At 39.8% G+C, this 21,976-nt stretch overlaps 1 protein-coding gene across 12 annotated transcripts in view; it reads left to right on the top strand.

Annotated features, from left to right (window-relative positions):
- The window catches only part of FAM13A (family with sequence similarity 13 member A), a 344,460-nt gene that overhangs the window by 237,914 nt on the left and 84,570 nt on the right, over window positions 1-21,976 (top strand). For 7 of the 12 annotated variants that reach the window (XM_087863995.1, XM_045791832.2, XM_045791857.2 and 4 more), the window contains one exon: window positions 21,150-21,191. The exons of 1 other annotated variant lie outside the window; for it this stretch is intronic. In XM_087863995.1, the coding sequence (XP_087720121.1) occupies window positions 21,150-21,191 (42 nt within the window). Of the gene's footprint in view, window positions 1-3,508; window positions 4,227-21,149; window positions 21,192-21,976 lie in introns of those variants that run through there. 4 more of the 12 variants (XM_045791877.2, XM_087863998.1, XM_045791884.2 and 1 more) reach the window with 2 other exon arrangements.

Genomic DNA, 21,976 nt, shown 5'->3' on the forward strand with positions numbered 1-21,976 from the left:
TCATCAGGGACATTTGGGGAATTCCCAGGCAAGATTACAGGCAGCCAAAGACTCAGAAAACCATAGCTGGGTGTTTCTGAAAGGGTAAGAGAAGAAAGGGGGGCTCCTGGGTGGTTTAGTCGGTTAAGTGTCTGCCTTTGACTCAGGTCATGATCCCAGAGTCCCGGGGTCAAGTGTCACATTGGGCTCCCTGCTCAGCGGGGAGCCTGCTTCTGCCTCTGCCTGCTTCTCTCTCTGCCCTTCACCCTGCTTATGCTAGCCTTCGCCCGCTCTCTCTCTCTTTCAAATAAATAAGTAAAATCTTAAAAAAAAAAAAAAAAAAAAGAGTAAAAAGGACTCCAAGAAAAGGCATTGAGATTTCATAGTCAAAACAGCACTGGTGGCCTTAAAGCATTTTAAGAAAAGTGATGAAGTCTCAACTCAGTTGGCATGGGGCGGGAGTTAGTAATTTATGCGGAAGTGGGAATGGCCAAGGCTTTGGGGAAGTCTGTCAGTGGGAAGGAGGGGGAAACAGTACTGCTGCACCAGGGGGCAGGTCCACTAAGGAAAACTTTTTAAGGCTGGGGGACACTTACTTGGGTGCCTATGGGAAGGGGGGCAGATTTAAGATCTAGGAGAGATGAGGCTTCTTCAGAGAAAGGAGGAAATGATGAGATCTAAAAAGTAGACAAGAAATTGGAGTCCTGTGAGTGAAACCTTTCCTCCTAGACTAGAAAGAAGTCAAATAGAAGAAGGCAAGATGTCTGTGTGATGCGTATATATGGGGAGCAGGGGTGCACTTAAACCCTTAAGTGTTATGAAGAAGACCAAAGGCACTCACTCACTCACTCACTCATATTTGATGATCTTGGCTTTCTCAATAAATTTTGGAGGCGAGGTGATTAGTGACTGAGAGAGGTTCAGATTTGTGGCACTGAAGATCTGCAGCAGTTTCTATGGGAATGCAGGGGAAAATCATTTAAAGATAACTAAAAAGGTTGCCCCATGGTATCAAGGTTCATGACGAGGTTATTAGTATGAATTTTTAGTACCACTCGTTGCCAGGGTTCTGTGACTTTCTTTTGCAATGTTTAGCAGTCTGGCAGTAGAGAACCCAGCTGGCAGGATTTAGAAAGGGTGAAGACGAGGAGGAAGCTAGTGAACCCGTTTTAGAAATAACTAAATGCTGAGGAGAGCCAGGAATGTGCCTTTTTTTAAGCTGCATGCCAGTTGGTTTGGGTGCAGGTTATCCTCTGCAGGCAGAAGAACAGTTGTTACTAAAGAGAGGGCTAAGGAAGTGGAGGAGGAATGGGGGAGGCAGAAGCATGGGGATTAGGTGATGCCTGGGAAGGAGCTAAGTGCGGAGCAAATGCAGTCAGGATATCGGTGTTTGAGGCGTTAGAACCAGCAGAGTTCAGGGAATGGTGCTCCTGCTGGCTGACTGAGGAACTGACCGGAGGTGCTAGCAACAGAAGTAGCAAAGGAGAGAAGTGATCCGAAGAGTCCTTGGCGGTGGGCGTGGTAGAGAGAAAGAGCTGTAGTCCCGGTACTAACTCCTAAATGATCATCAGGTAACACCCAGAAAAGAAACGGAGAGTCCCAAAGAGGAGGAATTGTTATAAATAAATGATGAAACTTGGGAAGGCATGTGATTACTGAGTTAGAGCATTTGGTAATTTTTAAAAATAACCATTGACATCTTACTAGTAATATGGCACATTAGAGGAGTGCTGATAGGTAGACTTAATTTATCAGGAAACATAAGTGGAATCAGATGTTAAAATTTGAATGCCCCTATTCATCAATATTTCACCTTTAGTATATGTCGAATGTAAATTGTAGTTTAATTTAGCATATTTTTATGATGCTGGGTCCTTTATTGTTGAACTCATTTTAGCCATCTAGCATTGGTGTGTTCATAAAATTCAGAGAAGACAAAACAGCACTTCTGTCATTTGAACTTTACGGTTGGCCCTTAAACAACGAGGGTTAGGGACACCAACCCCTATGCAGTCAAAAAACCATGTACAACTTTTGACTCCCCCAAAACTTAACTACTAATGGCATACTGTGGACTGGAAGCCTTACCGATAACACGAATAGTCAACTAACGTATTTTGTATGTTAGATGTATTATACACTGTATTCTTACAATAAAGTGAGCTAGAGAAAAGAAAATGTTAGTAAAATCAGTAGGAAGAAAAAATACACTTACAGCACTGTACTATATCGGAAAAAAAAATCTGTGTTGTTCAAGGGCCAACTGTATTTCCAAACCTATCTGTATCTGACAAAATATTTAAATACTTATATACATATAAGTATACTCATACACAGAATAGAGTAAGCACTGTGATGTGGCAGAATTCTGGAGCGGACCTGACAAACTCTGAATCCAGTTTCTGTTCTGCCACTGACTTCCTATGTAAATTCGAACAAATTACTCGATTTTCTAGTACCTAGTATACTCATCAATGAAGTAGATGTTATGACATAGGATTGTGATTTTCTATCTCAAGCAGTTTCTTGAAGTGTTCAGCAAGATGTTAAAGGCATTCTGAAAAATAAACTTCAGCAAATATACAGAACTAACTTGTAGAATCAAATTAGAATTTCCAAATCTAATATCAAAAAAAGAACATATTAATTTCAATTAAAATAAGTTTTGGACTTAAGTCAACGTCTGTTTTAAAAAGCTGATTTTAGTTACTAATATTCTATTTTAATATCTGAACACAGGTTTCAGGATGACTAATCCATTTTCATAAATATGGTAAAGGATTTCATCAGACAGTGAAATGTTTTTATTAGCAGGTATAATAAAGAAAAGGACACACACACGAGGACTTTGTGTCCTAAATTCAGAATTACGAGTGGTCTGTGAAAAAAAAACTGGGAAAGCTACAGGGGAGGAGGCTACCTTTAGGACTGTTAAGCCCCCACTGTTTCTCAACACCATGGACTCTGGCCCTCTGCCCTTTCTTCTATGAAAAGTGATGCTCTGGGCTTTCTTATAATTCCTTGCAGCCCTCATGATGTGAAAGAAATCTTTTTAAAATGTACTTATATTCTTGCGATGTATGAAAGCTATGGATTAGCAATTCTGATCCTCAGAATAACACTTTAGTATTCTACACTGAAGCAGAAACTGCAAGGGAGGGTCAGCTAATTAACAGGCACTTAGCAGACCTTATGGAAAAATTGATTTGGTGTTACTTGTAAAAAATAAATAGCCAGATAGGTAAATAGTTCACTAGATAAATACATAAATAAGCAACCAACCAAAACATGCTGTTGATGTTCTTAGAGGGAAATGATTATGCAAATAAACACATTCAATTTTTGTAAAGATAAAATGCAGCGATAATAAGTTGAAATAACTTCCATGGGAGTAAACGCTTTGATCCCTTGAGAAGCTAGACAATCTTCGGACATGGATTCTCCCCGAAGTGTGAGCTACGTGCCTTGGGTGATGTCACCAGTGACTAGTAACCACTGCCGTGTAAACAAACAGCGGCAGGAAATAAATGTGGGTAGGGCAAGGGTCTAGGAGCATGCCTTCCCTCTAGAAAAGTATGGTGGCTTCCAATGCCAGTGGTTTGTTTGGATTTTTTTTTTTTTTTAAGGAAGAGAGGGGATGGAGCTTCGCTCTTGCCTTCTGTCACAGAAACCTTTAGTTTCCTAGGCAGCGTCTTTCCTTGACAAATAGATTTCCTCCTTGGCAGTCTCTGCAACATGGAGAAGTCAGGGGCTCCTCGCTCTTGCCGCAGTTATTGGTCGCTCTCCCCGGACTGACAAGCTTGTCTGTGGATTCGCTGAGAGGAAAGTTTCGAGTTACCAGAATTAGGCAAGCCCACTGAGAAGCAGGAGGAGCAGCCGCGGCGGCAGGAGCGAAAGCAGCCGCTCCTTTAAGCACTACCGCAGCTGCCCCGCTGATTGGCTGGGTCTTTCAGCTGCTTCCCTGGAACAAAAGGTCAAAGTGGACTGCAGTGTAAATGGAGAGAGGCAGCCGATAAAAGAGCATTGCTTGAAGAAGTTTGGCGGCTGGGAGCGGCAGTAGTCGGGCTGAGTGCAGCGCAAGCCGCCGCTCCAGCTGTGAGGTGCAGCCTCGCGCCCCGAGCCCCGCTCAGCCACCGAGAGGAGACGTTTCCTGGACAGACCACCCAGTTGGCGTGGAAGGGGCAGTTGGGAGGGTCCCTGGCAAGTTTATCTGCAAGGATGGCCTGTGAAATCATGCCTCTGCAAAGGTAGTATTCTTTCCTGTTTGTTTTGTTTTATTCTCTTCTGTATTTTCCGAGTAGTATGAAGGCACGTAACTTTGCCAGCACTTGGCGTCTGTAGTCGTGTGCTGCAAACGTGTGGAGCCCGCCGTCCGTGATGTCCTTCCCCAAGACCAGAGGCTCGGAGTATCATGCTGCCGCTTGTACTGACATTTAGGTCCGATTTCTTGTGCTGCTCACTTGATGATGTTGTGTTCAGTTATCTCCTTCCTTGAACGAAAATACATGTAAGAGGATATCTCTGACATCTGAAGGAAAACAGAAACTAAAGAATGTATAGAACAGGCTTACAAAAAAACTGAACCCGCTTCTTAGCAGTGCTGTGAAGCTGTGGCAAGCTCTCCGCTCGTTTGATAGGATGCTGATAGGCTAGAGACCTTTTAAAAAGGCAGGTTAGAGTCCCTCCCTTCTGGAGTCCAGATCTAAGCAAGGATTTTCTGTCAGTAGGTACATTACAATATATAGACATGAATGTGAAGGTCTGAATTTCCCCATAAACAATTCTAGATAGATTTATTATGCAAATGACACCTTTTAAAAAACTGCTATGTAAGAATGACTGAGCACACGGTTCTGTTTTGTTCGTTAATGATTGTAGTGTGGACTGCGGAGGGCGGGCGGGGTGGAGGACTTATACCCAAGCAGAGAAAGGTAAATTTAAACAAAGGGGCTTGTTTAAAAACAAAAACAGAAACAAAAAAAAAACACTGCTGGTGAATGAGTAAGTGAATAATGTTTCCTGGAGTGGTCAAGCTAGAAGTCACCTCTGTGAGGACTGGAGTCTAGTCCTCCAGTTTCACAATAGGAAAACTGAGGCACAGAGGAAATCTCAGAGTGGCCCAAGGTCACGTTTTATGATTTTTAAAATGACTTTTCCCAATTATGTTATTATACTTCAATTTTAACCGCTTTACATGCAGTGCCATTTGATTCCATATAAATGCTTCCTTTAAGAAAACTATAAAGGGTTTTATTAGTGAAAATGATCTTAAAAATCAAGTAGTAATTACAGTTTACACGACTGAAAAAAATTTAGACAACACTGAATTTCAATTTTAAAAACCATGCCACCAATATTTTACTGAATGTTCATGTTTCAACAATGAAAATGAGGGTAACAAAAATTGAGTGTTTATTTGCAGGGTGTTTCCTGCAGATGGATACTGACAGAGACCAGTGTGGTGGTTTTTCTTTCACTGTAATGTTAGGAGCACTGCGACGGGAACTTGACGGGGTATCCCAGGAATCCTTTTTAAAAAATTAATAACCCAAGGGAACAGACAGTGGTTAATGGACAGATATGAAATTTCTCTATATTAACCCAGTGGAAAGGGCCACATTCTTGAAGTGTCCAACAGATGAAAACTAATGTACGCTTTTTGGAGACTTGATTTGGTTTCCAACTTTAAAGTTGGGAACTTGTTTTTCTTATAATGACGTCAGTCTTAAGGGTCCTAAGCAATCATATTCTAGAGAAGAATATTGGCTATTACTGAACTCTGTGACAAGCTTCTTGATAATATAACTGTTAAGAAAATCTTTATACGCTAAAACGTTGCTCAGGGATTAAGTTAATGAAAGCTGAAATCGAATTAGCACGATTTCCTCCAGAATTATTTTGCATTGTTAGTCCTTATCAGTAAGCCTATGTAAGGAATAATTTGAATTTGCATTCAAGAGTACTGATTGGTGCATTCAGTGCTCTCTGGCTCTGAGAATTTAATTTGAATGATTACCCTGCAGTCTTCACTTCCAGCCTGTCCTGACTTTGATTATAAACCTCCTGAAGGCAAGGAGCTGGTTTGTGTAGCTCTCCTTCTTAAGGATCTCTGGTGAATTTAAGCGCTTATGCAGAAAACTTCTCTGTTCCCACGCCTAATTGCTTCTTCCAGACCCAGTTCAGTACCTTAGGCTAAGGATTTCTGTGAGTCTCTAGGAATGGGGACTGTTGCCAACCGCCCCCACTGTGAATGCTGCCTGAAGCATAAAGTTTCCAGAGCCTTGTGGTATGCGTGCTGATGGCGTGAGTGCTTTGCTCCGTTCTGTTTTAGAGCAGGAAGGGGCTAGAAACGGAATTAAAAGTGGGTGAGTAAAAGAATAGCTCGAAATATCAGTTAAATTCATGTTCCCTATTTGTACTGAGCAGAGTGGTCAATGCTTCTCATACTTTAGGTGCATGAGAGTTACCTGGGGAACTAATTTTTTAAATCAGTTTGTACGAATAAGCTGCCCTCTTTCCCTAGACTTACTGAATCTGATCTGGGTGTGACAGGGAAAGTAAATACATTCTCACAAGCTTCCTGAAAGCAAATCTGACACAAATGGTCCACACACTCAGGGAAACACGTACCTAAACTCTAGTTAATGATTATAGCTTGTGTAAAGCCACTGACAGCAGGTATATATAAGAATCTAACTCTATACTTCTGCACGTCCCCAAATAACATCTTTAATACCATGACCTTATAAGTGTTTTTTTAACAATCCATGCTTTCATTTACCTGTTAGAACAGAGCATACTTAGGGCACCCGAGTGGCGCAGTTGGTTAAGCGTCAGGCTCTTGGTTTCCGCTCAGGTCATGATCTCAGGGTCGTGGAGTCTTACATGGAGCTCACGCTCAGTGCAGAGTAGGCTTGAATTCTCTCTTCCTCTCCCTCTGCCCCTCTGCCTCACTCTCTGTCTCTCTCTCACTCTCTCAAATAAATTAATTAAAAACAACAACAGGGGCACCTGGGTGGCTCAGTCGTTAAGCGTCTGCCTTTGGCTCAGGGCGTGATCCCGGCATTGTGGGATCGAGCCCCACATCAGGCTCCTCTGCTGGGAGCCTGCTTCTTCCTCTGCCACTCCCCCTGCTTGTGTTCCCTCTCTCGCTGGCTGTCTCTATCTCTGCCGAATAAATAAATAAAAATCTGTAAAAAACAACAACAACAAAGCATGCTTACGATAGAGTTGAATGTATCAAGCACTTTGTACTACCAGGGATACTGAGGTAATTGAGACACAAGCTCTGCTTCAAAGAGGTCACATGCTAGTGAGAACGCAGTCACACTACCAGACAATTACAATGCATGTGGGGAGTTCAGTAATGGACAGTATGAGTAGCATAATAATAGAGATGTGCCTACATGGATAACATTACCCTGTGTTTTATTTAACCTCATATGTGTATAATCTTATTAGAGGGGATGTTTTTACCCTAATGTCTGCTTAGCTTACAATTTCCATGAGTGACTCTTTAGCCTTTCCTAGCATATTGTGAAAGTATGTAGCAGATAAATTTGTTACTGTTGATCTGTGACTTGAGATGACAATAACAGATGTGGTTGAAAGCTAAGAATAATATAAATATTTTGGTTCCCTTTAATGTATTTTGCTATCTGTTTATTACCTAATGTAATTTGTAGACCTTCAAGGATGGAGTTGACTGTTTAGAAACTCATGATCTTTAGAAAAAACTGCAGAGGTTGAATGTTTAGACTGTGACTCTCTGTAAAGTGAGGAACTCAGTTCTTACAATTCACTTTAAATGGCTTAAAGAAGGGATCTTTTTTTTTTTTTAAAGATTTTATTTATTTATTTGACAGAGATAGAGACAGCCAGCGAGAGAGGGAACACAAGCAGGGGGAGTGGGAGAGGAAGAAGCAAGCTCATAGCGGAGGAGCCTGATGTGGGGCTCGATCCCATAACACCGGGATCACACCCTGAGCTGAAGGCAGATGCTTAACCGCTGTGCCACCCAGGCGCCCCAAAGAAGGGATCTTATTACATATCTATTGAGTTGTTTAGACTATCTCCATTATTTTTAAAAATACAGAAATATCTATATGTACTTCTTATACTGAAGGATAAAATTCAATACGCTGTAGCACTACATAGATATTCGTGCCATCTGAAAAAGTTCCCCCAAAGAAATAAAATAATATCAGAGGTAAATGGGGAAATCATATTAAATTAAGAATTGAGATAAGTTTTCTTGGGGCGCCTGGCTGGCTCAGTCAGTAGAGCATGTGACTCTTAATCTCAGGGTCATGAGTTCAAGTTCCACATTGGGCATAGCGATTACTTTAAAAAAAAAAGTTTTCTCAGGTGACTAAGTTTACCTTCTGTCACTAAAGAGATAGTGTATTTTATCAGATTCTGGGCTTTACTTATGCCTCAGGCTCTTCGCATGATTTATATTGAGGAGACTTTTTTCCTTATATTTTGTGGGTCAGTAGGCAGGATCTCTACTTTATGTATAGAAAGACTTTCATAGGCTAAGAAGCAAATCTTAACCCTGAGTCTTACGTCTATGACAGAACTCAACTTCCACAACCATATTTTGATTTGCTAGATTAACTTTCCATTAGCCACTAACTCAGTTTATATCCACAAAGAATGATGATGGAAGATTAAGTTAGGAACCCACCCCGGTGATTAATTTAGATTCCTTTGGTCTTGATGCATTGGCATCTGCTTTCATGTGTTACCATCCTATTCTTTCCTTGGTTTACTTATCAAAGTGGGAAACTAAGAATAAGAACATTTATGTAATTTTCTTGTTCATTACTCCATCTATCAGATTTTGATATTCAATATATGTTACTGATTACTTCTTTTATGATGGTAAAATACATCTTAATTCCAAACTGCAGTGGCTCTTTTGAGAAGACACAGAGCACAGGGTTAATTAACATGTATTAGGGACCCAGCAGGGGAAAACTTCACTGAACCCTCTTATCAGCAGAATTCATCTGGTCTTACTAAGTACTGGTTATTAGAATAACCTTTTGCAAACAAGAACACTGGTAACACAGGGACGATGTGGGAGTTAACCAGGAAATACCCCCAGGTAATGATGGTCCTGCTTGTGTATCTTCTGTGCAGTGTTAGGGAGCCCTCTACTGCCTGTGGTGGTGACACCACCAGTTAATTTATCTATAAACCTGTATTATTCCTAACTTGTTGACTCTTGGATAGCACTCCCTGCTTGCCCCTCCCCCAACCCCTCCACAGAGACTGTCTAAGAGGGAGTTAAACGCTTCCTCACTTCAAATCTGGCTTAACCCTTATGGGGTTGTGTATCTAAACTTAGACTTCATCACTAATCTAGTCTGTATTTGAACAAATAAGATCTCTGCGGGCTCTACTCTCATAAGAAAGTTACGATTTCTCTGGAGTCTACATATTTGCTAATTACTCCAAATAAAGAAGATATTATGAACTAAGATGAGGACATTTTTAAATTTTACCAAGATCACTGTGTCTAAACCATGGAAAAAGTAGAGGTGTTGGGTACTCAGCACAGTGGGGGAAGGGTAGTAAATTTGCTATCAGAAAAACATATCCAGATACTGACAGCAAGCTAGCCCATATGAATTTGGTCAGGACATTTTCCTTATCTATAAAATGGGATGATAATGCTCGACATACTTATGGGGGCAATTTTAGAGTTAAAGAATATGATAGTTCTTTGTAAATGATAAAACTACTCAGGCATAAAGAGTAGTATATTGCTTTTCTCTTGTGTTTTTTTTTTTTTATTTTATACTTGCAGTGCCTTTCAATTCCTTGAATGCAAGACTGTTTAACACAGTGAAGGTGATGCTGTAGCATTGCATTCCATTTCATTGGATGAATATTGGAAAGTGACCTGAAGAATGGCTTGCAGGAAGAATCATTAAAAACACTGTGGAATTGGGGCACCTGGGTGACTGAGTAGGTTAAGTGTCCAACTCTTGATTTTAGCTCAGGTCATGATCTCAGGGTCATGAGATGGAGCCCCAAGTCAGGCTCCATGCTCAGCAGAGAGTCTGCTGGAGATTTTCTCTGTCTCTCTCTCTCTCTTTTTCTCTGTCACTGTCTCTCTAAAATAAATAAATCTTAAAAAAAAAATACTATGGAATCAAATTTCTTGAAAATCTCAAAACCTTCTACCTTGCTTTTTTCCTATGATAATTATATATTTATGTGATGATCAGAATGAATGGCCAAGAAATAGTTTATACTGTATAAAACCTTTTAAAAGGATTATTTATTCTTTAAGAAGAACTGGAAATTACTTTTTTTATAATAGCATTATTGAGACATAATTCACATAACTGTGTAATCTACATAAAGTATACAATTCAATGATTTTTAGTGTACTCACAAGGTTATACAACCATCACTACAAGCAATCGTAGAGTATCTTCATTACCCAAAAGAAACCCTGTATTCTTTAGCTGTCAACCCCTATTGTGGGCTGAATGTGTTCCCCCAAAATTTATATGTTGAAGTTCTAATCCCCAGTGTGATGGTATTTGGAGGTGGGACCTTTGGGGGCTAATTAGGTTTGGATGAGGTTGTGGAGGTGGCACTCGCATAATAGGGTTGGTGTCCTTATAAGGAGAAAAGGGGGCCAGAGTACTCACTCCTTCCCATCCTCCCTCCCCCGCTATAAGGGGATGGAGCAAGGACTTGGCAGCCAGCAAGCTATTATCAAAAAGAGTAATTTCCAGTTCTTAAACTTCCCTTCTATAGAACTGTGAGAAGTAAATGTCTCTATTGTTCAAGCCACTCAATCTGTGGTATCTTGTTAGAACAGCCCAAACTGACCAAAACAACCGTCAATCTCCCTATAATCCCCCATCCCAACTCTAGGCAACCACTAATCTACTTTCTGTCTCTAAAGATTTGCCTCCTCTGGACACTACATTATAACCCTTGGGCAGCTTATCACAAAGCCAGATGTGGAAACTGCTTTTAATTCTCACATAAGAATGGCATGTTAATGGAAAATAGTTGGGGAGGGGTGTTAAACAAAAAAATAGTAGGAAGCCCAAGAAGCTGATTTTCAAAATTAAGACTTAAGTAAAGAAATAAAAATACTGAGCAGTGTGGAAGAACAGAGACACAGGATACATTTGATAAAACCTTTAAGGTTTGGGGTCAAGAAATCATGTACCTTTTCATCAACTGTAAGAACAAAACAGAAAGTTTGAACTTAATAGAAATAAAAACAGGAGCGCCTGGGTGGCTAAGTCGTTAAGTGTCTGCGTTCGGCTCAGGGGGTGATCCCAGGGTCCTGGGATCGAGCCCCCACATCGGGCTCCCTGCTCTGCTGGGAAGCCTGCTTCTTCCTCTCCCTCTGCCCCTGCTTGTGTTCCCTCTCTCGCTGGCTGGCGGTCTCTCTGTCAAATAAGTAAATAAAATCTTAAAAAAAGAAAAAAGAAAAAGAACTGAACTGCCTTACTGAGATCATATTGGATAGAATTAAAACACTAGGAAAAGTTAAGGGTTTAGAAAGAGCTTAAGTATTTTGCTGTCAGCAAAATGATCATGGAAAGAAATATAACTTCGCCGTCTAGATTAAAATAGCCCCTGAAACCAAGATTAGGAACCAGCCGCCAGCCAGGGTAGACCATTGATACACTGTGCAGTATTTTTATAAGTGACTCTCCTTCATTTTCAGTTCCTTGACTTGGCAGAAACTCCAGTGCCTGCCTGGCCCTGGAGCCTCTGCCTGGCACACACCTGCCGCGTCCGCAGTGCTGAACTCCCTGCGTGCCACCTCCTGAAGAGTGCCCTGTCTGTTCTCTTCCTCCTAATAATGCCTCCGCGACCCTCAAAACTCATCCCCAGTATCGCTCACGTCACCTAACCTGCGAAACTGCTTGGTACTTGAGTGTGAGGTCTGGAGCTCTGGCTTCTGCAGACTTGGATTGGAATCTCAGCCCTCTCTGGCTCTGTGGCCAGCAGCTGGTGAATTACCCTTTCTAAGACCTGTTTTTCTTATCTGAAAAAATCCGGTTACTGATACCTCTCTCCAAGGGTGTCTTTGAGGATCAACTGAGAAAATGTCTATGAGGCGCTTAACCCAAAGCCTTGACTTACTATGGTGAGCCCTCAACACATGGTAGATGTGTATCCTTTTTTCATAATCATTATCAAATTTCAAGTTTCTGTTTCTGCCTGGCCTATAAATTCTGTAAGGATTTAGACCATATCTTATTAGCCTGTGTATCTGCAGCACCTCTCGTTGGCTCAGATGCATAGCAGCCACTCAAAAATGCTGAATGAGCCCTTGTATCTGGCAGAGGAAGGGTTTGTTAGGGGAAAGATGGATAATAAAGTTAGAGGATAATTTGCATTGCTTTCTGCATGTTTTTGTCTCCTGCGAAAAATCTACATTCAGACTTAACAGTTTGGGAAATTAATATCTCTTAAATAAAATCTGTATTAACAAACCATCAATAATGTTATAATGGTAATTTTTTAAGCTTTTATATTTTGAGAGAGAGAGAGAGAGAGAGAGAACAAGCAGGGAGAAAGGGGAGGGGCAGAGGCAGAAGGAGAAGCACACACCCTGCTGAGCAAGGAGCCACATGTGGGACTGGATCCCAGGATCCTGGCATCATGACCTGAGCCGAAGGTGGATGCTTAACCGGCTGAGCCACCCAGGTGCCCTGATAGTAATTACTTTTAAAAGTTAGTAAAAATAACTTACTCTTTCTCTTCCCTCCTGCAGGTATCCTTATATTCTTTTGAGTTTGTTTAACTAAAGATTAGAAAATATTTTAACTTATTTATTAATGTTCTAAAAATATTTTTTCATCAACTAATAGCAACTCCCCCATAAAGAAAATGACTGTATGTAGCATTCTAAATCATTGCCTCCCTAAGGCAATCAGTGATAAACATACTTTTCTGAACAAGAATCTCAAAGACAAATGAAAGCTTCCAGCTGCCTTGAAAATAGTTTTGAGACTAAACCAAAAATTTCTTTAAGCCCCAAACAACCTTTGGGTTTGCAGTGAAGTGAAATAATTTTCTTTTCCTGCTCTCAAGCCAGAACAAACAGATAGACTATGTGGCAAGACCATATTACCTTGCCTGAACACATCCTTTCCTGGGTTCGCTGTACACCACAGAAAGTACAGTGTCTACATTACTGGCATCGTGGCAGAACTCCCACCTCAGTTGTGCCTCTGAAGAAAAGAAATTAATTTATTGTCTTTAAGGATGGGAGAAAACCCACAGCACAGTTGCGATTTCATTAAGTTTTAAATAGAAGGGAACAGGATAATTTAAAATAATCAACACGCACATATCTGAAAATGCTTCTAACTGGCCCAATTATAATGATAAACAGTGTATGTTTTCAAAATATTATATCAAACAGTAGCATTAGCACTCAGCAAAGTCTTGATGATACTAATTTTACTCAGCCATTTACTGAGCACCTGGAATGTTCTAGTACCCTGCTAGGTGCTAGGGGTGGTACAAACGTAAAGACATGTCCAGGAACTGAGGCAAGCGTCTGAACTCGCGAATTCTGTCGTTGCGCTGCTCATTTATAGCTGTGAACAGTGCATCAGAGCTTGGAGGAGAAAGCATCTCCCTCTCCAGGGTGCTGGAAATGGCTTTCCAGATTAGATGACACTTGAGCTGAAAGATGAAATGTTTTCCAGGCAGAGACTGGTGAAGGAAGCATTTAAGACAGAGGGAACAGCACGTACAAACAGGAGGACTTAAAAAAGTATAGTGAGTGGTCTACAGAGGTATGTTAGACTCAGATTGGGAGGGACCTTGTGTGCCAGATTTAGACATTTGGGTTTTATCCCGAAGCAATGGGGAAGTGGGAGAGGCTTTTAAGTTAGAAGTATGAACCTGGTGGAGTATTAAGGATAAAATGGTATGGGTGGCAGGGAAACAGTCCTGACTCTGGGAAAGACGAAGGAAGTGGAAATGGAGAAATCAAGTTCAAGAGACGTGTTTTGGGGGGTTTGTTTTTGGTTTTGTTTTTTAAGGTAGAACCAGTACAATTTGGTGACTGACCAAATGTGGGGATAAGGGATAAAGTTCTTTGAGGTTGACTTAGTCACGTGACTTCAGTGTTATAAAAGGAATTCCGTTCTGTGACTTCAGCACGTGTCTCCAGCCACGATCCCCTGTGAGGTGCAGCGTGAGCCCCCTGGCTGTTTCAGTCAGGCAGCAGGTAGCTATGCTTCACTTCTGACTTTCTGACTGTAGGGAGAGACGCAATAGAAAATGAAGGAACCTACCCCTCCCTGAAGAGAAGCTCTTCCCTGACTGTGCACACCCTCCCTCCCCCAGATCTCTGAATGATGTTCATCAGAAGGGCATCCAGAGATGGAAGTAGTTAGATGGATAGGACTGAAATAGAATGAGATGTTCCTTAGTTCCCTTCAAGTATGTTTTTTGAATCTAAAAGACGGGACGCAGGTGGATAAAGAATGCCATAGTCATAAAATCGGGAGGAATCCAAAGAGACCATATGTCCCTGAGTATCATTCTTGACACCATTCTGCGGTTCAACCAGGAAAAGAACATTTAAAGGAGACTTGGAAGTACTCTGTCAGCTTCCCCAAGGCTTTCTAGAACTCTGTTGTCCTGCCCACTACTGAATTTATCTGAGACTGCTTCCTCTCTATGCTTATCTGCCATCCAGACTGGACAAAATCTGTACTTCTTTGGCCCAGACCTGATTCTGGCGATGGGGAAGCAAAAGAAAGAGTGTTTTCTTTCTGTCCTGTGGGAACATAGATCTTAATTCAACAACATTCATTGAATGTGCATTATACATATATCAAGCAAGAGGGAAGTGTAATTGCCATAGTGTTTTAGAACAGTGTTTTTCAGCTGTGGGTCATGACCTATTAGTGGTCATAAAATCAATGTAGCAGGTTGTGACCAGTATTTTAAATAATTTTACGTGAGTAAAATGTAACACAATAGAAAATATCCAAACAAGGTCGCCTGGATGGTTCAGTTGGTTAAGCGTCCAACTCTTGATCTTGGCTCAGCTCTTGATCTCACGGTCATGAGTTCGAGCCCTCCACCCCCCCCCCCGCCCCGCCAACCATGTTGGGCTCCACACTGGGTGTGGAGCTCACTTAAAAAAAAAAAAGAAAGAAAATATCCAAACAAAGAATAATTTCATAAATTTTGTGTCTATTTTATGCGTACGCATGAAGATGTAGAATGTGTTTCTAACTGGAACATAGCCAAAAGTTTTTCTTTAAAAACTTTTTTTTTAAATATTGTATCTGGACTACTTATTGAAAACAGTTCATTTGAATGAGAGTTTATTACAGGCCTGGGAATCAAATCCCCATGTGAGTGCTGGAAATCAGTTCTAGTCATAGCAGGTCTATAAAGGAATTTTCAGAGACAACCTGTTTGTAAGATTGAGGCAGGTTCTTACTTCTGTATTTAGGGGGAAGAAATTTAGTAGATGTATTCATTTCCTAGGGCTGCTGTTACAAACAGAGTGGCTTAAAACAACAGAAATTTATTGTCTCCCTGTTCTAGAGGCCAGAAATCCCAAATCAATGTGTTGGCAGGGCCATGTAAGCTCTGAAAGCTCTGGAGAAGGATCTGTTCCAAGCCTCCCTCCTGGCTTCTAGGAGTTCCTTGGCCTGTCGCAGACACAGCTCTGTCTTCACACTGTGTTCTCCCTGAGTGCGTGTCTATCTTTGTGTCCAAACTTCCCCTTTTTGTAAGGATGCCAGTTATACTGAATTCGGGCCCACTCTAATGATTTCATTTTAACTTGATCACCTCTGTAAAGACCCTGTTTCCAAATCAAGTCACATGCTGAGGTACTGGAGGTTGGGGTTTCCACATATCTTTCTGAAAAGACACAATTCAACCCATAACGAATATATTTCAGATTTCCACTAGGTGATCAAGAAAGTGGTAAAAACATTTTCCTGTCTTATTGAGAAAAAAGTTACCAATTTTTGGAACTCTTTTTGTTTTGTCTGTTTATTTTGCCTTGAAAATAATAGGTCTTAATGTTGGTTAAAAATTCATGTCCTGTGAATATTAACGGCTTCAGCTCTTTGCATTAACCCTTTGGTCAGGAAAACGGATTTACTCTTAAACTTCAATAATTTGTTTTTATTTCTACTGGAAAGGCGTTGTGTTCTTAGTCACAACATGCAAATAATACAACTAAACAAACAAAACTTATGATAAAGTATATAAACACATCTACAGAAATATCCCCCCAGAATTGTAGCTGCAAACACTTAGCTATGAACCAACCTGAAAACACTTACATTTGTTTCCCAAGAAGAACAGGGAGATTGTTTTTCTTTTCCATATCCCTGAATGGGGCTCTGAGCACACCAGCTGCTCCCTCCCTCCCCCGCTGGAGTGCCCATGGTTCATGCCCGGGACTGGGTTTAAATTGAAAATGCTCAAGGAAGTGTGGCACTTGGGGTTTTGCAGAGGAGGGAAGGAAAGAAAACGTGCTAACTTTACTCACCTCATCATTCTCTAAGAAAATTCTCCTCAATGTGAAGAAAAACCTTGAATTCCAGAAAGAAAAAAAGTTTACTTAATACTTTTAATTGTATCCTTTTGCTCCTTCACTTTAGTCTCTCCTTTTTGCTCTTTGTTTTGCGTTAAGCCCCCACAGATGGGTTTCCTAGTTTCTCCCATGAATGGAACTTAATCCTTAGGATTTACCTGGCTTTTTTTTTTTTTTTAACTCCTCAGTACTCAAGGAACACTTGCAAACTATTTCTTCTAGCTCAAATCACTTGAGAATCACTTGAGTTGAAGTGTGTACTAAATATGCAGATGATGTTCTTTTTTTTTTTTTTTTTTGTAGCTAGCCACAATAACCAATTAGAACGTTGGACTCATTGGAACATTTATCAGAACAGTTCAAAAGGGAAATGAATGGAATGGTGATTTGATCCAGCTGTGGAAGGTCCCTTCTGAATACCACACTGAGAATTCTCCCCACAGTATTTGGTTTTCCTCGGATATAGAAAGTGCCCTACATTTTGTGATATCCGTTAGCTTCCTGTGTAATTAAATTGATAGACGTTGTATCCTGTGGCTTCAGGTTTGAAATTAGTGCTGCTCGTGAAGAAACTGTTAAGTCTAGGTGTCATTCATTTCTGTGCGTTTACCAATATTGAGCCCTATAAATACATTTGATTAAGACCCCACTAAAAATATAGTATCTGTTATTGCCCTTCTCAATTGTAGCTTCCTAGATTTGGACTGTTACTTGGGTCTGTTAGATAAATGTTCTTCCCAGAGGCAGTTGTTTTGAGAGAACATAACACCACATGTCTGAGGACATGAAGCATCCGATAGCCTGGCATGCATGAGGTAGCTGCCCACATCTCTCAATGTATGTTCAAATTGTAAAAAGAGGAAAAAACGATAAACTAATTGGCTGCTTAAGCTAGGAATTCAGAGTTAGGAAACAGGAAATAATTAAAACCTGGGGTTTATACTAGTAACAAGGAGGAAATTGAATGAATTCCAAGTTATTAGAGTTTGTCATTGACTTAATTTCATGACACTTCCATTTTCATTCACAGTATTTGTGCTTATTTTTAAAAATTAAAAATCAGTCAGAATTTTCAATTTAAAATTTAGGCCAAAAATTATGACTCATTTAATATCACTGGACATGCCATAAAATTAACATAAATCCAGGAACAGGCATTAATAACCTCTATAAATAGATGCTTGGGGGCCTGTAACAATAGTAAAATATCCGTTTTGTGCAAACATAGAAATGGTGACTTATTTTCCAAATGGTTTGTACTCTGATATGTAAATTTCGTGGAAAAGTTTATCTTCTCAGTTCTATTTGGAAGAATTGTCCTTAGCCATTTTTTCTTAGAATTGCCTTTAAAATCAGTGCATTACATTGACTTTTAAAATTAACGGACTTAATTTGAAGTCAGTGTTTCAGTTTTGTTTCAAACTTTATACACTTGTCAACTTACAAAAACCCAAGGAAAAGGTACTTTCATGAAAAGGAAAAGAGAAATATGCTAATTAACTATCAAAATTGATTTATTTTCATTCCCTTTATGAATTGTTGTTTTGAGTACTGTGCATGGATTGCTGCCTTGTTGACTGCTGCTGATTGAGTAACTCTAGTACTGAGTCTGTTTGATTTTGTTTAAATTGCACTATTTATACTTTCTTTTTTGGGACATGTAAAACTAGTCAAACTTCAGGGACATATCCAAATTAAGATTTTTTTTTTAAGATTTTATTTATTTGACAGAGAGAGAGACAGCGAGAGAGGGAACACAAGCAGGGGCAGAAGGAGAGGGAGAAGCAGGCTTTCCGCTGAGCAGGGAGCCGGATGTGGGACTTGATCCCAGGCCTCTGGGATGATGACCCGAGCCAAAGGCAGATGCTTAACGACTGAGCCACCCAGGCGCCCCCAAATTAAGAATTTCTCATTTTCTCTTCCATTGACAACCTTGTTTTCAGGCAGATACAGCCTGAAAAATACTTGCTTATGATTAAAAACTTGTGTTTCTATCAGGAGTTATTCTTATATTGCCAGTACATTTTAATAAAATATTCACTTTACACATGCTGTCAGTCATCATGCATTGTGAATGGACTAAAGCTGGTGTAGAGTCGTTATAATCAGAAGCATGACATGGGGAATATAAAGTCCTCGAGATCTTGTTGAGGGCTGCTGCCGTGCAGACTGGCCATCACATCAATTTTCTTCACCTATTCATCCCACCATATTCTGATAGCTTACGACTCAAGGGAAGGTGGTAAATGACAGAAGTGGACTAACATGTAATATAGTAACTCACACATCACTAGCTGTGTGACCTGCCTATGTTATGTGCCCTCTCTGAGCCCACTTACCTCAAGTTGAGGAGCAAGTACCAGAAAGGTTTTGATGAGGATTTACATGAGTTAATTAATGTTGGAGCACCCCGTAAGTAGCACCTGGCTAGTGAGTAAATGTGTGAGGGAGAAGAGATGTAAAGGGAGAAAGGATGTATTTCGATTGCCTCTGTTTGCTACAAAGAAATTTAGCATGCAGGCAAAATAAACATTAGCCAAAACATGAACAGCTGTGTTTAGAACTCTGCACCATCTAAGTCTCCCAAAAGCACTTCTAAGTTCTGAGGAAACCAACCATATTGCTAATTAAATCTTCACTAAAGTACCCTTGTTAATTTTCATTAAACTTTGTTACATGTTAGAGTCAAGGATCTGTTCTGGGCATAAAAGTTTTTAGTACAGTGTCCCTTTTATAACACAGGGAGGCAATGTTCCTATAATAATAAAACCGTTAGAGGTTTTTAGTTGCAGCCTTTTTGCATTGTATTGGTCATAATTGTACTTTTTGACAGTGAATCCTTGATTAGGAAACCCAATTCCAAAGTTTTTTTATAATTTGTTCAGTTTTTGCAAGGAATTTTTTGAAACCACTCTGTAAGCTCCTTGTGCCAGTTTCGCTTAAAGTAGTCCCCTCCTGTAACAGCCCTGCTCCAGGTGGACATTTCCCACATGTCACTTCTAACTCTTCAGCTCTGCAACCTGACTCTCTAAGCTGTGCCCTCGGTCCACCCACATTAGAATCGATAACAAAGCTGACCCATCACTTACCCATCACTTAGAAAGAATTGGCAAACTGGTTACAAACGTTAGTCTTTGGCAACATAAACATTAGAACAGCTAAGCTATAATGAAATTGGAAACCAAAATCATGCAACAATGAAAAATAGTATGTCATAGTTTATGTGCCATCTTCCAATTCAAATGCTAAGACCTTTTCAACTTCTAGGACGGGTATGTTTGTGTTGGTGTGTTTACAATATAACTGCAATAAGATTTTGCCAGGATAATATTACCAACTGAAGCAAGCTTTTCTCTTTTCATCAATGATCCTTTAGAAAATAAAAAATAAGCTGAGACAGAAGGAAAGTTGAATTACCTAGTTGTTTCCCCAGAGGTGGTGGACACCCCAGGTGGTGTACAAGATTCACCATCGGGCTGCAGGAAGAAAGTATTAGAGCTGCTTCTTACTTTTATCTAATAGTTTATATTTCTACCTTTATCTGTTTAATGATGCACGTAATTAGTAGAGGTAGATACTTAGTCATATATTGAGGGGAGTGCTGTTTAAAAGCAAATTTTATGAATGTATAATCAAAAAAGTTCAAAGACCACTCCAGACACTAAGGGAGAGAGACTCATTCATAGTTTTGAACTCATTTATCAGAAGAAAGCACATGTTAAAGGAAAAATATTGTATATATCTTTTTTTTTTAAGATTTTTATTTATTTATTGGAAAGAGAGAGACAGCCAGCGAGAGAGGGAATACAAGCAGGGGGAGAGGGAGAGGAAGAAGCAGGCTCATAGCAGAAGAGCCTGATGTGGGGCTCGATCCCGTAACGCCAGGATCACGCCCTGAGCCGAAGGCAAACGCTTAACCGCTGTGCCACCCAGGCGCCCCTGTATATATCTTATATTTAAAAAAAAATACTTTTAAGCTTCATATGATTGTGTTTGAAGAATGTAAACTATTGTGTTGATTGAAGACTGTAAACTATTTCTGTAATTTTATTTATGTCCTTACATGTTATCCATACTCGTTAATACTCAGAGTAACTACAGGGGACAAAGAGCAAGAGTAGTGTTCACTGATGTGTCTCTCATTGCTAGGGCATCATTCCTGAAGTGGTTCACACTTAACAGGAATATTTTGTTGGCTGTTTCTTACTTTCATCATTGTGGTAATGAGCTATAATTAACTTTATTGAGATAATTGAGTATGCAATCATTTTAAGGGTTTATGCATAATATATGGAACTTGGATGGGGCTTGTAGAAATAAGGTAGTAAAAAGCTTCCTCTTGAAAGTGTGATGTGACTTATTTTTGCCTGAGGCTAATCTTGAGAGAAACTTCTCTTGATGGTCTCCCATGAATAAGTAATTGACCTTGGCTAGGTCCAAGGTAGAGTATGTTTTACTAACTTTACTCTATCATGAGATTAGCTCTAATATGTCAAAATAAAATTCCTGACAGGAAGAACGGAGTTTTAGGAAAATTGATATGTTACAATATTAACAGAAATTAATACAAAATTTATTTTCCTTTTAGTTCACAAGAAGATGAAAGACCTATGTCACCTTTCTATTTGAGGTATTTATTTGATTTTTGTTGTTCTATTACAGGGAATGGAAGAGGGGTAGGGCTTCTTTGAGTTTATTTGCCTATTCTAATTCTTTTCAATAGAATATTCTACACTGTGGCAAAACTAAGCTTATTGGAACCCTTCACCTTATTGTTTCTGCTGTGTTTTTCTTCTCTTTGGTTTAAGAAACCTTAAATTTAATAGAGCTAAAAGATTAAATAAGATATTTTGTTTTAAATTCAGAAATGTCAAGGTAGCCATTTTAATTTCAGAAACCGCCTAATGATTACACTGTTACCTACGTTTTAAAAATTTCTATTCCGTGCATATATGCAGATGGGGGAGGGGTGCAAGCACAAAGCTTCAGCTATGTTAGATCATTTTCTGTATAGTAGCGGAGTGTGAAACTGAGTATTCAGCAAGTTTGTGAAGTTTAGGGTGGTTTTCTAACGCTTATGAAGCCAGAAGAACAACTATTAAAACAGGTGAGTTTACAGAATTCAAAGTAGATTATTAACTCTTTCCTCAATTTTGAAATCTACTTTTTTAAAAAGAAATGTCAGGATATGTGATACATAGTTTGTTTATTTCTGAATCAGATTTGTTGTAATAGTCCCAGAGTTAGATTTAGGCTTTAATTCAACCAACAATAGTTCAGAAATGTGTCATAGGACTTCAGTCTTAGCCAAGTAACTGCTTTTCAGTACTGTTCCGCCCTTCAGCGACTCAAAGCATATTGCATAATCACATTGTGGCAAAGGAGAGAACATTTGAGGTTTTAGTTTGAGACAAC

This window comes from Ursus americanus, chromosome 8 (genome assembly GCF_024610735.1).
Source record: "Ursus americanus isolate L20-20 chromosome 8, mUrsAme1.1.p, whole genome shotgun sequence".
Lineage (NCBI taxonomy): Eukaryota > Metazoa > Chordata > Mammalia > Carnivora > Ursidae > Ursus > Ursus americanus.